The sequence below is a fragment of the Protopterus annectens genome, chromosome 2.part1, assembly GCF_019279795.1.
Source record: "Protopterus annectens isolate FY-2018-M chromosome 2.part1, PAN1.0, whole genome shotgun sequence".
In the NCBI taxonomy this organism is placed as follows: domain Eukaryota; kingdom Metazoa; phylum Chordata; order Ceratodontiformes; family Protopteridae; genus Protopterus; species Protopterus annectens.
Window position 1 is genome coordinate 1,972,720,485 of NC_056729.1, and position 15,164 is coordinate 1,972,735,648.

General features: G+C 44.3%; 1 protein-coding gene across 1 annotated transcript in view; it reads right to left on the reverse strand.

Annotated features, from left to right (window-relative positions):
- The window catches only part of PPWD1 (peptidylprolyl isomerase domain and WD repeat containing 1), a 636,242-nt gene that overhangs the window by 125,599 nt on the left and 495,479 nt on the right, over positions 1-15,164 (reverse strand). The window contains exon 8 of the mRNA XM_044063362.1: positions 8,890-9,071. Within this exon, the coding sequence (XP_043919297.1) occupies positions 8,890-9,071 (182 nt within the window). The remainder of the gene's footprint in view (positions 1-8,889; positions 9,072-15,164) is intronic.

Here is a 15,164-nt window from a genome sequence, read left to right on the forward strand (position 1 = left end):
TCTCTATGGAAAATCTCATACATAAGGTGGTCAAGCAAATGCGCTATTTAGAACCATAATCTTAACCACATACTCCAAAATAACTTGTCAACATGGATTTAGACCATTCCACAGTACTACCACTGCCCTGATATCCCTCACAGACTGCATTAAACAAAAACCGTAAAAACAATATTCTTTCCTCTGCAGTCTTTATTGATTTATCCAGAGCTTTTGATATGGTTAATCACCAGCTACTTTTAAATATAATGAAATCCCTTTCACTTAAACCCCTAACCATAAATTGGTTCAAATCTTATTTAGACAACAGACAGCAGGCTGTGCTATGGGATAATAAGCTATCTTTGCACCTCCCCATTTCCCTTGGTGTTCCTCAGGGCTCCATTTTAGGTCCACTCCTATTTTCCATGTTTATTAATGACCTTCACTCAGCTATTCCTCAAGCCATCTGTATTTAATATGCAGACGACTCCACATATTTTGTTCAGCCACTTTTCCAACTGAACTACAGCCCCTTACCCAAAAAGCATTCAATACAGTAGAAAAAGAAGTTATGTACCTACCATAACGTTCCATGTTAGTTGTCTTCTTCTCACCTTCTTTCTTGCTGGTTGGGTTCGGAGCTGATCCTTGGCTCCGACTCAGCCATCTTCAAAAGCTCGAGAGATGCTTACTGGCTTGAGGCCCCCTTATATCCCATGATGCCTAGCTCTAGATACCCAGATCTCGTTTGGTAAGTCTAACTGCAGACATAATAATAAATTAATCCTATCCTAGAATGCATAAATCCTACTGGAGAGACTACTAAGCATAAGGAAATAGCCATAGAAGACTCAGCCAGTGCAAAATCAAGAGGAACTCTTCTCGGTCCACTAGGATAGGGGGATGGAGGGTGGGATGCAAGAAAGAAGGCGAGAAGAAGACAACTAACATGGAACATTATGGTAGGTACATAACTTCTTTATGTTAAGTTGTCTATCTCATCTTCATTCTTGCTGGTTGGGACAGCGTCCCTAGCACCTAGAATCCTGGGTGGCTCATCGGAAAAGACTCTTCAGAACAGTGGAACCAAAATCAGCTCTGCTCCTGGAAACCAAATCCAACTTATAATGCGAAATGAAAGTATGTGGGTTGGCTCATGTAGCCGCAGCACAGATTCCATGGGCAACCTAGCCTGAAAAGCCACTTGCTAAAGCTCTGGTGGAGTGACCTTTTGGTTTGACTGGTAATTCTTTATTCCTGAGTTGGTATATGAATGTGATGATAGAAGACAACCACCTGGATAAGGTTACCTTGGAGATCGGAAGACCTTGTTTACCTACTGCATAAGACAGGAAACAGTTGATCTGATTTCCTAATGTCTTTGGTTTTATGTAAATAAAAACATAGTTGCCTGTGAACATCTAATTGATGCAACTTATACTCCGCCCTGCTGGAGTGTTTAGGGAAAAACACAGGAAGGTCTATGGACTGATTGAAGTTACTCTCTGAAGAGACCTTAGGAAGGATGGAAGGATTAGTCCTAATAGCAACCCTGTCATTGTGGAACACGAGGTATGGGGGACGGATAGAAAGAGCCTGTAGTTACGAAACTCTTCTGGCTGAAGTAATAGCTACCAGAAAAAGGGTTTTCCAAGATAAGAATTTCAGTGAACAAGAAGCTGCAGGTTCGAAAGGGGGCAAAATTAGTGAAGCTAAAATCAAATTTAGATCCCACGGTGGTGGAGGATCTCTCACTGGGGGCCTGAGCAGAGTGGTTCCTTTGAGAAAAGCTTTACACAGCTTATGGGACATGATATTGTTTTCCGACAGGCCAATGTGAAAATTTGAAATTGCAGCTAACTGAACTCTAATTGTAGCAGAAGCGGACCCAGCATGGAAGAGCTCCACGAGAAATTCCAAAATGGAGTGTACGGGGGCTGAAAAGGGGTCTATACTTTTTGCCTCTGCCCAGGAAGAAAAACATTTCCACTTACTAGCGTAAGTTTTTCTAGACTTGTGTGATGACAAAAGGATTTCACGCACAGAGAGGGAGATATCTGGGAGCCTGGCTAAGATTGGAAGTGGAGCAACCACGCTGTGAGCTGGAGAGAGTGCAGGGATTTGTGCAGCCCGCCCGACTGATGAATCAGGAGGTCTGGAACTAGGTCCAGAGTCCAAGGCTGTTCGAGAAGATAGCGCTGCAGGAACGGAAACCATATTTGTCGATGCCAGTAAGGAGCAATGAGGATCATTTTGCAACCCAAAATGGTAGCCTTCTGAATTAGCTTTGGTATGAGGGGGAAAGGAGGAAATGCATAAAGTCGTCCCTGGGGCCAATCGTGGACTAGAGCGTCTCTGGGGGAATGCCCAGGAAGTGGAAGGAGAGAGAAGAAACTGCTGCACTTGCTGTTGAAGGGAGTTGCAAAAAGGTCGCAGCAAGGTTGGCCCCATCTGCGGAAGATTTGGTCCGCAACTACCTGGTTCAGAAACCACTCGTGAGGCATGAGAATTGCTCTGCTCAGTCTGTCTGCTATGACGTTGGACCTCCCAGGGATGTGCGTTGCAATCAAACTGTTGGGAAGAGATCGCCCACTGCCAGATTCTGAGTGCTTCTCAACATAGGGGGTAGGACCTGGTTCCGCCCTGCTTGTTGATGTACCACACTACGGACATATTGTCCGTTTGAACTGCAATGGTCCCAGTAGGAAGAGAGTCCTGAACAGCCTGCAACCCTAACAGCACAGCCCTCATCTCCAAGACATTTATGTGCAGATGATACTCGTGAGGTTGCCAGGTGCCTTGGACTGCTCTGCCCTGATAATGCCCCACCCCACCCGATCAGGGAGGCGTCCGTGGTCACTGTAGCCATTGGAGGGGGGAGAACAAATGGTCTGCCATGGGGAACTGATGTGGAGACCATCCACCACGCAAGATTCTTCTTGCATGCCTGAGTGATCATAATCATGTAAGACATGGGAAGTTGCTGGAAGGACCATTGGGTGAAAAGAAGCCACTGGAGAATCCTCATGTGAAACCGAGCTAGAGGGACAAGTATGATCGCTGCTGCCATGAGACCTAGTGTTTGAAGGACAAACCTGGCTTGAATCCTTTTGCATGCTAATAAAACCTTGACATGCTGACGAATCACTACCACCCTGTCTGGTGGGAGGCTCGCTAACATGTCTCTGGTATTTAAATTTGCGCCTATAAAGGTGATAGATTGACAGGGCGACAATGCAGACTTTTCGAAATTTATTGTGATACCTAGCCTGGATTAAGTGTCGATGGTGCAGTCTCTGGCTCGCAGAAGGTGATGTCTGGTGGTAGCAGTGAGGAGCCAGTCTTCGATATATGGAAACACCTGGAATCTTTGCCGTCTCACGTGAGCGGTAACTACTGCCATACATTTGGTAAACACCCTGGGGACTATGGTGAGACCAAAGGGCAGAGTTCTGAACTGATAATGGCTGGCTCCCAGCCAGAAGCGAAGGAATCTTCAGGAGCATTTGTCCATTTTGATGTGGTAGTATGCATCCTGAAGATTTATGGAGCACATCCAATTGTCCTGCCCCAGAAAGGGTAAAATGGACTGGAGCGTGACCATCCGGAACTTCGTTCTTTGCACAGACTTGTTTAGTCTGCGGAGATCCAAAATGGGTCTCCAGTCCCCTGTCTTTTTTGGTACCAAAAAGAACCTTGAGTAAATTCCGGATCCTTGTTGGTCTGCTGGGACTTGCTGGATGGCCCTTTTTCTTAGCAGTTTTGAGACTTCTTGCACTGCTTGGTCCGTTAGATTGTATGGAACATTTGGAAGGGACTTGTTTGACCTTAAGGGGATGCGAACGAAGGGAATTCTGTAGCCTCCGGATATGATGGACTGTACACATTTGTCTTGTGTTATGACTTGCCAGGCTCTTGGGTACAGCGATAATCTTCCCCCGACTGCCTCCAGAGGTGAGCAGCCGGGCAACCCTTCAGGGATGCTGCAAGAGCTTGTCAGAAAAAGATTCTCTGCTGCCCTGGATTTGCGGACCCCCTCTGCCACGAGGGCGGCATCTGTTATTGTTCCCTCCTCTGCCCCTGGAGGGAAACTCACCACGTGTGTCCGGCACGGTTCCCTGGGATTTCCGGAACCACATCTTTCCACTCTTCTGACCCTTAGGATATGGTCTGGAAGGAGTGGAAAAACGGACTCCTACGGCAGAGTCAGTCTTGCCTTCCTGTTCACACCTGGTAAGGGTATCTTTCACCTGTGATCCGAAGAGAGAGGAACCGTCAAAAGGGGTGATGGTGAAAGACGCTCTGAAAGGTTCCGCAAAGTTACATAGCCGCATCCAAGCGTGCCTCCTTAGGGCCACGCCTGTGCCTGCAGCTCTACTCGCACCATCGACTGCATACGAAATGAGCCTCATGGAGGAGTTTACCACTGAATTAAGAGTCGCCAGCTGGGAGGCTGCCTTAGCCTGGGCCCCCTCAGCTGATGGATCTTGGAGGGTATCTCCAAGCTCTTTCAGGAGATCCCTCTGAAGACGGGTAAAGTGGCACAGGTAATTCAGGGACCGCATGGAAAAGGTCACTATAGAGAACATCCACTTCCCATATATGTCCATCGTCCTGGACTCCTTGTTAGGGGGATGGACAGATGAAGTTTCAGCCAACTCCTTCTGTGTGGCCGCTGCTACCACCATGGCATCAACGGGGACACCCTTGGTCAAGAACGGTTTGTCCTGCGGGGCAGTAATGAACTTGGCAGGTCTTCTAGGGGTCGGTTCCACTGTGTCTGGAGCCGTCCATGCCCTTCGAGCCACCACAGACATCAGTGGGTCGAAAGGTGGAGACACCCAGGAGGTGGAAAGTCGGGATCCAAACGCATCCAGGAATACAGACTCATCCTCGGAAGGGCTTAGGGTAGTCCAGTTTCCCCTCTGCCTAAGCATCTCAAGGATGTCTGAGAAGGAGACATCTTCAGTCTAGGTCTTGGGGACCCTTACAACTCCTCTAAGTCGGTATCCGATGTGACAGACTCGGGGGAGTCAACATGCTTCCTCTTGCATTTTCTCTTGTGAGGTGGCTCCTCTGAAAGATCAGGGGAGGCCTTGGAAGAGGAAGATACACCCAAAGGGGTGTCCTGGAGCACTGGATCCCCACGCTTGGGGTCTGAAAGAGGGGCAGAGGCTGACGCAGGCACCCTAGGGGGAGGAGCCGATGGGGTCGATCGTGGGACTGACGCAGGAGCCAGTACATTTTTAATCACCTCGAAGGTGTCCCTGCCTGGATGCAGAGAAGGCTCAGGCTCCGAAGAAACCAGAAGCCCTCCCCGCACCGAGGGAGACAGCTCCGACGCAGATGTGGGGGCCGAGCTCACCTGCGCCGAAGCACCGAGAGGGACAGCGGGGTCGGACAAGGGTCAGATGCCACTCACCTCCTCGGAGCTGACGAGGCAGTCTCGGCGCCCAGATCCCTCCATGGAAGGTACCATGGAAGGGATCGGAGCCGACGAAGGAACCGAAAGAGTGGGTATCGGCGCTGACGGTTCCACGACTCGAACCCCAATGAACTCCAGCTCCGAGCTCATAGGAAGAGTCAACATTTTAGCTAGGGCCTGCAACTTTAAGAGCCTACTGACCACTCTTTCCAAGTCCAACAGTAAAAGTCAACACTCTACAGTTACCACAACCCACTACAAGTACTACTACAAGAAAAACTATCACTAAACACGAACAGTGATTAATTAGAAGAATAATTTTTTTTTTTTTTTTTTTTTTTTATAGAGGGAGATAGAAAGAAAGGTTAACCTCTAACTTAAACGGAAAGAACCTTTCTGTGGAAGGGAGAGAAGGGGGAGGGGAAACTCTCTAACTTAAATGAGTTTCTTAAGGAAGGGTACGCTTAACTAGATAAAAAACTATCTACAATAGTAAAAACTAACGACTAATTCTACACTAACCTATACAGTATGAACAAGACAAATACAATAATAATAATAAAGCTTATATGACATGAGCCAGTAGAACAACCTCGCAGCAGAAGCGGCAAACGAGATCTGGGTATCTAGCGCCAAGCATCATGGGATATAGGGGGGCCTCGAGCCAGTAAGCAGCTCTCAAGCTTTTGAAGATGACCGAGTCGGAGCAGAGGATCGGCTCCGATCCCAACCAGCAAGAATGAAGGCGAGATAGACAACTTAACATCAATGGTTTTTGAACCGTTGCCTCCTCCTAAACCCCCCAAAAAATAAACTTTTACTTTTCACTCCAACCCTTAAGTCCAGCCCAGTATAGCTCACACTCTTATCTAATAATGGCACTCTCATATCTCCTGATCCAACCACTAAACTCTTGGGTCTAACAATAGATAGCAATCTTAACTTCGATACTCATATAAACATAATAAAAACAGTCAACAAGAAATTGGGGTCCCTCTATAGAATCATACCCTTTCTAACACCATTAGCCAGGACCGCTATAGCCAGACCTCACCTAATCTCCACTCTGCTCTATGCTTCTCCTATATACACTAATCTCTCTAAAAACAACCACAACAAACTGGCAATCTCCTATAATAATATTGCCAGATTTGCTACTGCGTCTCCTTTTAGAACTAATCTTTGTCTTAATCTAAAGCAACTAGGATGGCTAGAGTTTCAAAATTAGTTTCAATTTCACCAGCTTGCTATTGCCCATAAGACCCTGTATAAACCCAACAACACTCCAATACTCACTATCCTCATTACCCCTTACAACGATCTTAAAAATTTACGCTCCTCAAACTACTTATCTATACTAGCAGATCTAACAACTTGGCAGGAGACTCTCTGTTCTCTAATACTGCTGGAAAGCACTGGAATCTCCTACCCACTTGAACTCTTATCTCTGTCTTCACCAACACTTTTTAAACAGAAACAAATTATTTCTCAGTACACATTGGTTATGCCCTTGAACTAACCCTGACTTTCTTCCTTTATACAAATGAATACTCTTCACCCTTACAGACTTATCCTTAAAGAACCAAATGACCAGGTTATTGCAATTTAAATCTTTGTATATATGTATATAGTTACATCTTTTGTACATTACCTTTTACTGTTTGTGTTATGCTCACTATGAGTATTGTATTTTTATTAACAAAAAATGTCTTAAGCTCGGACTGTTTAAACATTCCATATTGTATGTGTGGTGGAGCTTTTCTTCCCGGGCCTCTACTGAAAATGGACACGTATCCAGTTACACTAGCCCGGTCAACAAATGTAAAATAAATAAATAAAATAAATATGAAGCAGAGTTATATTATTTTGTAATATGAAGGCAGCTCATGTAATAAACATATAGCCCAAGAGTACTTACTAAAATGACTAGATCCTGAACAGGTTACTTTTTGAATACTCATGAACCTTTGCATATTCCTACCAGCACCCACCTACCTCTGTTATTAGCTCTTGCCAATGCCAAATGATTATACAAGACAAATTTATCCTTTCATCTTTAACCCATGTAATCATCATGCTGACACACAGCTCAACTTTTACCACTCTGCAAATGTACTGTTAAATTTCACTACTTTTCTTTTCAACACTGTCATGACAATATCATCTGAACATTGTTTTCAGTCAACTATTTTGTAATGATCAAACACCTTTATTAAATTATCATTTAAGACATATGTACATTAAATGAAAAGAAAAAGAACCATATTAAAATTTTCCCATTTATACACATTATATTACATTTTGTCTCTGCTCTTTCATTCCAACCAACATTACATAAATCTCTCAATTTCTACCTTTCCTTAAACCCCAATTATCCCAGATTACCTCTGCATAGATTGTTCCCACAAACTCCATTTCTGTTATTTGCTCATTCCGTTTTCTAAAAATCCATCTTTCAGCTCTTTTACAATGATCAATGCATCAAATACATTTGGTTTAGATATTGATTTTCTAATTGTTTTTTGGCAGCCAACAGAATTAAACTTAATAAGGCTTTACTATGTCTACCCATTTCAGATCCTGTGCCCCAAATCAAAGAAATCATTAACCTAGTTACAGTCACACCCCCCCCCCCCCAATATATGACAGAATACTCTGCAGGGAATTTTTTTTTTTTTTTTTTTTTACAATGGACAACTCATTACACTCCCAAAACATTCTCAGTTACCTCTTGTTTCCCCATCATACCTCCAAACAATTGATATCTACCAGAGGAAACGTTCTTTGAACTCTGTTTGGAGTATAAAATTATCTATGCAAACACTTCCAAGCAAAAATCCTAAACCTTCTGAACTCTGTTGCATACTTGGAGGGCCATGCATATATCCCCCATTACTCCCTTGTAAATTGCTTTTCCAGTCTCTCTTCCCAATCTTTTCTAACCTCCTCTGATTGATTCTTAGTTACCTTGCAATATTTTACAGGCCCTACTAATTATTTATTTTTTTAACTAAACACTACCAGAGCAGATCTTTCACTTAGGATTCCCCTATCACTTTCTCTTTACCTATACTCAGATATCAATCCCTGATTGGGAAAGCTGTCCCTTACCTGCAGCCCAAACTTCCTCCTGGCCTCTTCCCACTATGTTTCCTTTCCTTCTCTAGTTATTTGCTCCCAATATCCGTGGAGTGGAAACATATTTCATATTTATTGCAAATGCGTTTACTGAGCAAATGCTGGCATAAAATGACTAAAGGTTGTGAGGAAGAACAAAATACTAATTAAAACCTACTTTTATCTATAACGTGACAGTTTAATGCAAGTACAAATCACAAAAATTTTAAGTACAGGCAAACATAATCCCCAGACAGTATTCTCAGACTGATAACACATCTTCTGCAAGCCTGTATGCTGATCACCATTATACATTACAGTGCCTTGCAAAGAAGCACAATACTGTCAAAGGGTGCAATACTTACTCAACAGGGAAAAGTTTGACATGGACATCTCCCATAGTTGTGTGCAGGATTGCACTATCAGACACCCGTTTGGGGCCTTCTGCTTGTGTGGCTGCCATGACTTCTTCTTTAGATGGTTTCTCATTGAAAACATCTCTGTCAGATTCTGCACTTTTTGTGTCTTCTGGTTCTCTCTTTGTAAACTGGAAAAAATGCACAAGATATGCACATCAAATGTCACTACAATTCCTACAAGAAAGCAATACGGTCAGCACATTAAGACCTAACATGTCTGAATGGAAAACCACCATGTATCTTAAACAATCTTTAATTTTAATCACTATGCATATGGTACACTGTTTTTTAGCAGTGCAACTACTCATGGGTAATTAAAAAAAGCATATTAAGAGTGAAAATTAATACATATAAAGAGTACACTGCATGACTACCACTTTCCCTTCAGTGCTATGCATCCGACACACAGCCAAACAACATTCTGTTCTCTTGTTGACAGCTCAGTGCTGCATGTCCTATGCAGCTAAAGAAGCAGGAAGGAAAGTGATACCTGAACTTGTATAATGAATACAAGTATGTATGAGAAATCAGTTAATCTATAAGACACCAGTATACTGAAACTCAAGGAGTAACTTCTCCACAAGCTGCCATTACGTAGCAACAGTAAGAACTGATGCAAATCTATTTAGTCTACACAACCTGGTTTTATGTTTGGTAACATGTAGGCCCTAAAAACACCCTACAGTCACTACAGAAAGTGCACCAAAAGTAAAGTTATCTACTCATCATAACATTAGGTCTTGATGAGCACATAGGTCTATTCTTCTCAACCAGTAAGGCTTAACCTGCAGGCATTTGGTTAGCTTGGCATATGAACATTTCCTGTACTAATAGTGCCTCTGCTCTTTTCACCATAATGCTCTACAAACAAGCTTCATCTTCCAGAGTTCTGTTAAGCTGTGCTAAGGTAGCTAGAAACAAATACAGTGTAACCAACATTCACTACATTGTGTCTGGACTGAAACAGTGATGAAGAGGGTGGGTACCTTGACAAGGATGGAGCTGTTCATCTATATGAAATATGATAAGTGGATAACTTTTTTAAAGAACATATGGGTAAGACCACTACCAGCAGACAGGAGAAAGTTCCAAGCTTACCCTCCTGGGAAAGTACAGTTTTGTACCTACCATAAATGTAGATGTTCGAGTGCTAATACAGCTGCAGTCATAACAGATGGGTTGTCCTGCCGTCAGGCGGGTCCTCGGTCGGCCGAATTCCAAAGTCCAGGTCCGGCGTCGGATGTCGTCACCTCTTCCCTGACGTCAGTGCGGCAGGGGTATAAAAGAACCAGCCGACGCCATTTTCTTCAGTTTTTCTTGCCCCAGATGTCAGGTGCCCCCAGAAGGAAGGCAAAACATAAATTTATGTAATAATGCAATGTAATATAATCAAAAAACAGTAGTTGCAAGCAAATACACCATAAAAGAATACCCCAATCAGGTTGTATGAGGAGGTGTTTGACATTAGGCCTGTCCCAAGAGGGGAAGGAGGGAGGGAAACCTGGACTGCAGATGTATTAGCACTCGAACATCTACATTTATGGTAGGTACAAAACTGTACTATGTTCATCGTGCATACAGCTGCAGTCATAACAGATGGGTAGAATCCCAAAGCTAAAAAGGGGTGGCAGGCACTAAGTGGAACTAGGAGGAGCAAGGATGCCCTGCAAGATTGCTGTGGCAAAGCCCGCTCTAGATTTAGAGTATAGTGGTAGGTGATAGTGCTTGGAGAAAGTATGCACAGAACTCCAAGTGGCTGCTTCCAAAATATCCTTGGTAGGAACCCCCCTGAGGAAAGCTGCAGAGGTAGCTGTGGCCCTTGTGGAGTGAGATCTGATGCTTGTAGGGACAGTTTTACCATGAAATGAATAACAAAAGCGTATGCAGTGGGCTATCCATTTTGAGATTGTCTGTTTGGAAATAGCCTTTCCTTGAGCACCTGTAGCACAGGTCACAAAGAGTTGCTCTGATTTTCTGAATGGCTTTGTCCTGTCCAAATAATAACGAAGCTGTCTGTGAATGCCCAAGGAATGTAGTAGTCTCTCCCCTTTGTTTTGTGGATTAGGATAAAAAGTAGGTAAGTGGATAGCCTGATTCAGGGCTATAGTGGATACTACCTTTGGCATAAAGGAAGGGTTGGTTCGTAAGGAAACTCTGTCCTGATGGAAGATGATGAAAGGTTGCACAGCCATGAGGGCTTGTAGTTCCGAAACCCTGCGTGCTGAGGTGATAGCTAGAAGGAAGGCTGTTTTCCATGACAAATATTGTAGTTCTGTTGAAGCAGCTGGCTCAAATGGAGGCAGGGTCAGTTTTTCTAAAATGAAATTGAGATCCCAAGCAGGTACTGGTTGCTTCCTTGGGGGTTTTATATTCTTAGCCCCTCTGAGGAACTGTCTTAAGAGCGGATGAGAGAATAAAGGAGGATCAGTGTTGTATTGAGCCGAAATGGCTGAAGCATGGATTTTGATGGAGGAGAATGAAAGTCCACTGTTTAGCATCTCAGCTAGGTACTGTAGTATTTGAGGTAAATTCAGTATCCCAGGATTCTGTCCCTTTTTCTGATTCCAGGCACAAAACCGTTTCCATTTGGCGGAGTAGGCTTTTCTAGTAGAAGGCCTTCTGGCCTCTAAAATGACATCCTGCACCTCCTTGGAGAGGAGAGTCTGTTGGAAAATCAAGGAATCCTCCATGTGGCTAGATTGAGTGTTTTCAGCTGACTGTGAAGAATTTTGAAGTTGTGCTGGGTCAGCAGAAGAGGCATTAGAGGCAGGATCCATGGTGGGGAATGCGTCAGGCTCCTCAGGAGTGGGTACCAGTGTTGTCTTGGCCAGTCTGGAGCAATGAGAATCATCTTTGGTCCGTCTGCTCTGGCCTTTAATAGAACTTTGGGCAGCAGAGGAAGAGGTGGAAAGGCAGAAACTGTCAATGTTGTCCAACTGAAAGAAAGTGCGTCCACTTTCCAGGCCTGTGGATGATAGGTCCTTGAGCAGAATTTTTTCAATTGGTAATTTCTGTGGGTAGCAATGAGATCTATGTCTGGCTTTCCCCATGCTTGAATTATCTTTGCAAAAACTTGAGGATGCAACTTCCATTCGTGTGGATCTGTCATATTTCTGCTTAGGTTGTCTGCCAGCGTGTTTTCCTTGCCTGGCAGGAATTGTGCTTGAAGTTGGATTTGTAATTCCAGAGCCGTGTTCCAAAGAGACATGGCTAGCCTGCACAGGGGGTATGAATGGGTTCCTTCCTGTTTGTTTATGTACCACATCACTGTGGTGTTGTCTGTCCTTATCAATAGCTGGCCTGGATGCAATAGGTCTTTGAAGGCCATAATAGCATTTTTTACTGCTAGCATTTCATTTTGATTGATGTGTAGGTGCTTTTCTTTTTGGGACCATTTGCCCTGAATGCACTGATCTGTCATATGCGCTCCCCAGGCATAGTCCGAGGCGTCTGTTGTGATGATCTGATTTGCTTGAGGCATGCAGAATGGGAGACCTATGTTTCCTTGGCATGCTTGAGCCCACCACAGAAATTCCTTTTGTAGACATGGAATGAGTGGTATAATTGTTTCCAAACTGTGGCTGTGTTGAGACCATAAGTTTTTTAGGTACCATTGAAGTTTCCTCATATGCAGCTTTGCACATGGGATTAGCAGGATGCAAGATGCCATGAATCCCAGAGCCTGTAGGATTTTCCTTGCAGTCAGCCTGGTGAAGGCTGCCATTTTTCTGAAGTACTGAGATGGTTGCCCTTGTTTTTCTGGCATGAGGTAGGCCATCTGGGTGTTTGTATCCAAGCTGGCACCCAGGAAAATTATTTCTTGAGAGGGTATTAGTTTTGATTTCTTTTTGTTGACTGTGTATCCCAGAAAGTTCAACAACTTTATTACAAACGCCAGGTGTTTCAGAAGTATGTGCTTGCTGTCCGCTTGGATCAGGCAGTCGTCCAAATATGGGTATATTTGTATCCCTTGAAGTCTGCAGAAAGCAATTACTGATGCCAGGCATTTCGTGAACACTCTGGGCGCAGTAGATAAGCCAAAGGGAAATGCAGAGAATTGATAATAGGTTGAACCAGCAAGAAATCAGAGGTATCTTCTGCAATCTTGTCTGATAGGGACATGCAGGTATGCCTCCTTGAGGTCCAATGTTACCAGCCAAGACTCCTTGCCCAGCATGGGAAGAAGCTGCTGTAATGTGAGCATCTTGAATTTTGGTACGAGTAAGTATGTGTTTAGGATGGATAGGTCCAAAATAGGTCTCCAATCTTTGTCCTTCCTTGGTACCAGGAATAGTCTGGAATAAAAACCTTGACCCTGTTCTTGTGCAGGTACCTCTTGAATAGCTTTCATGTCCATGAGAGCTGAAATTTGTTTTTGTGCCTCTGCCCTTTGATTTTGTGGCAGGTTTGGCATGCCTCTCATTTTTGGAAGGGTGTGAAAGTGGAATCTGTAGCCTCTGTCTATTATGTCCAGGATCCATTTGTCTTTTGTGACAATATGCCAATTTTTCGAAAATAATGCCAGTTTTCCACCTAAAGATGCTGCCATTAGAGTTTTGCTTGGCATGCAAAGGGGAAAGTCATTGTGTCTGCTTTCTGAATGGCTGTGAGCTAGCCTCTCCACCTCTTGGTGTAGGTGCTTGCCATTGTCTGGCTCTAAATGATCCTTGAGATTGCTCTCTACCCCTCGGGCGCCTGCATCTACCTCTGAGGTCTGTCCATGGCTGGAAAGGACCAATTTTTTGAAGGCCAGTTTCTACTGAAACGTGGAGGTTGTACCTGTAGAAAATCTTTCACGGTTTGCATTGATCTTGCCTTTTCCTCCATTTTCTTTAATACCTCCTCAGCTTTAACACCAAACAATACATCTTTTTGAAGAGGTGCATCTAGTAATTTAGCTTTGACATGGTCTGGTAAGGATTGCTCTTTGAGCCAAGCATGTCTACGTATGACAGACCCTGTAACAGCAGCTCTACATGAGGCCTCTAAAGCATCAAAACCACATTGCAAGGTATGTTTACCCACTTGCTCTGCACTATGCAACAAATCCTGCAACTCCTTCAAGTCTGGTTGTTCAGGTTGTGACATTTTGCTTTTCAACTGAGATAACAAAAACTGTTGATACTTTAACATATGGAACTGACACAGTTTAATGCCCTCATGGTTAAAGTGTCCAAGGTGTATACCTTTTCCCCCACCTTTCTAAAGCTCTGGAATCTCTCTCTGAAGGTAATGGATTTTTGGCAGTAGAGGCCTTAATTCCCTTGGGACCCTGTGAAATAGTTTCTGGGTCAGCAGCATGGCTTTTGTAAAGGAATTGGTGTGAATCAGGAACCCGGTAATACCTGTCAGGCTTAACTGGAGCTGGTGGTAAAGAATCTGGGTTAAGGCTGGCCTCTGAATACACATCATCTAGTATGTCTAAGACAGGAGGGATAGCCAGAGGCCTGTGCTGAGGGAGCAAGAGAAATTTCCTGAGCCTTTTCTTGGAATCTGAGTAATCTTGGCCTTCCCAGTGGAAGTGTTCCCTCAAGGTATGCAAGGTTTTCCCAAAAGAATAGTCCTCGGGGGGGGAGACAGAGGGAATGGACTCCTCCGCATCAGAATCTTCAAAAGGGGAGTATGAATATTCCTGATCTTTGGAATGTTCTGAGGTAATGGAGGCCTGGTCCGAGGAAGGGTAGTCTTCCACCAATCTGGGCCTTTTGTCCGAGGGGGGGTGAGACCCCCTGATAAGAGTAATCAAATCCTCAGCCATTTTGAGCATCTGTTTTTTAGGCATGGGGCCTTGAGAGGGGCTCTGTGGAGCTTGTCTTTTAGTTTTCATGCCTGATTTAGATTTAGTGAAAGCCTTAATGGAAAAGGAAGAAGGCGGCCTGAAGACACCTTGAGAGGTGGCAGGCCTGTCTAAACTCTGAGTTTCCCCACCAAGAGTGGTGTCGGTATCTGTAGTCGGGATGGGGGCCGAGGAGCCTGCGACCTCGGGCACAGAAGACACTGCTAAAGAAGTGTCATCGGTACTCAGGGGCTGCGTAGGCGCCTCGCTGAGAACCGGAGCACCTGAAGCCGGCTTTAGCGTGGTGTCGGTAGAAGTCGTGGACCTTGTATGTTGGTCCTTATCTTTGCGTCTTTTACTCAAAACTGGAGTCGAAGTATCCGACGACATAATGTAATTAAATTTTTTACCAAAATAGTGTTGGGCGAACTCCGCCTGACGCTTA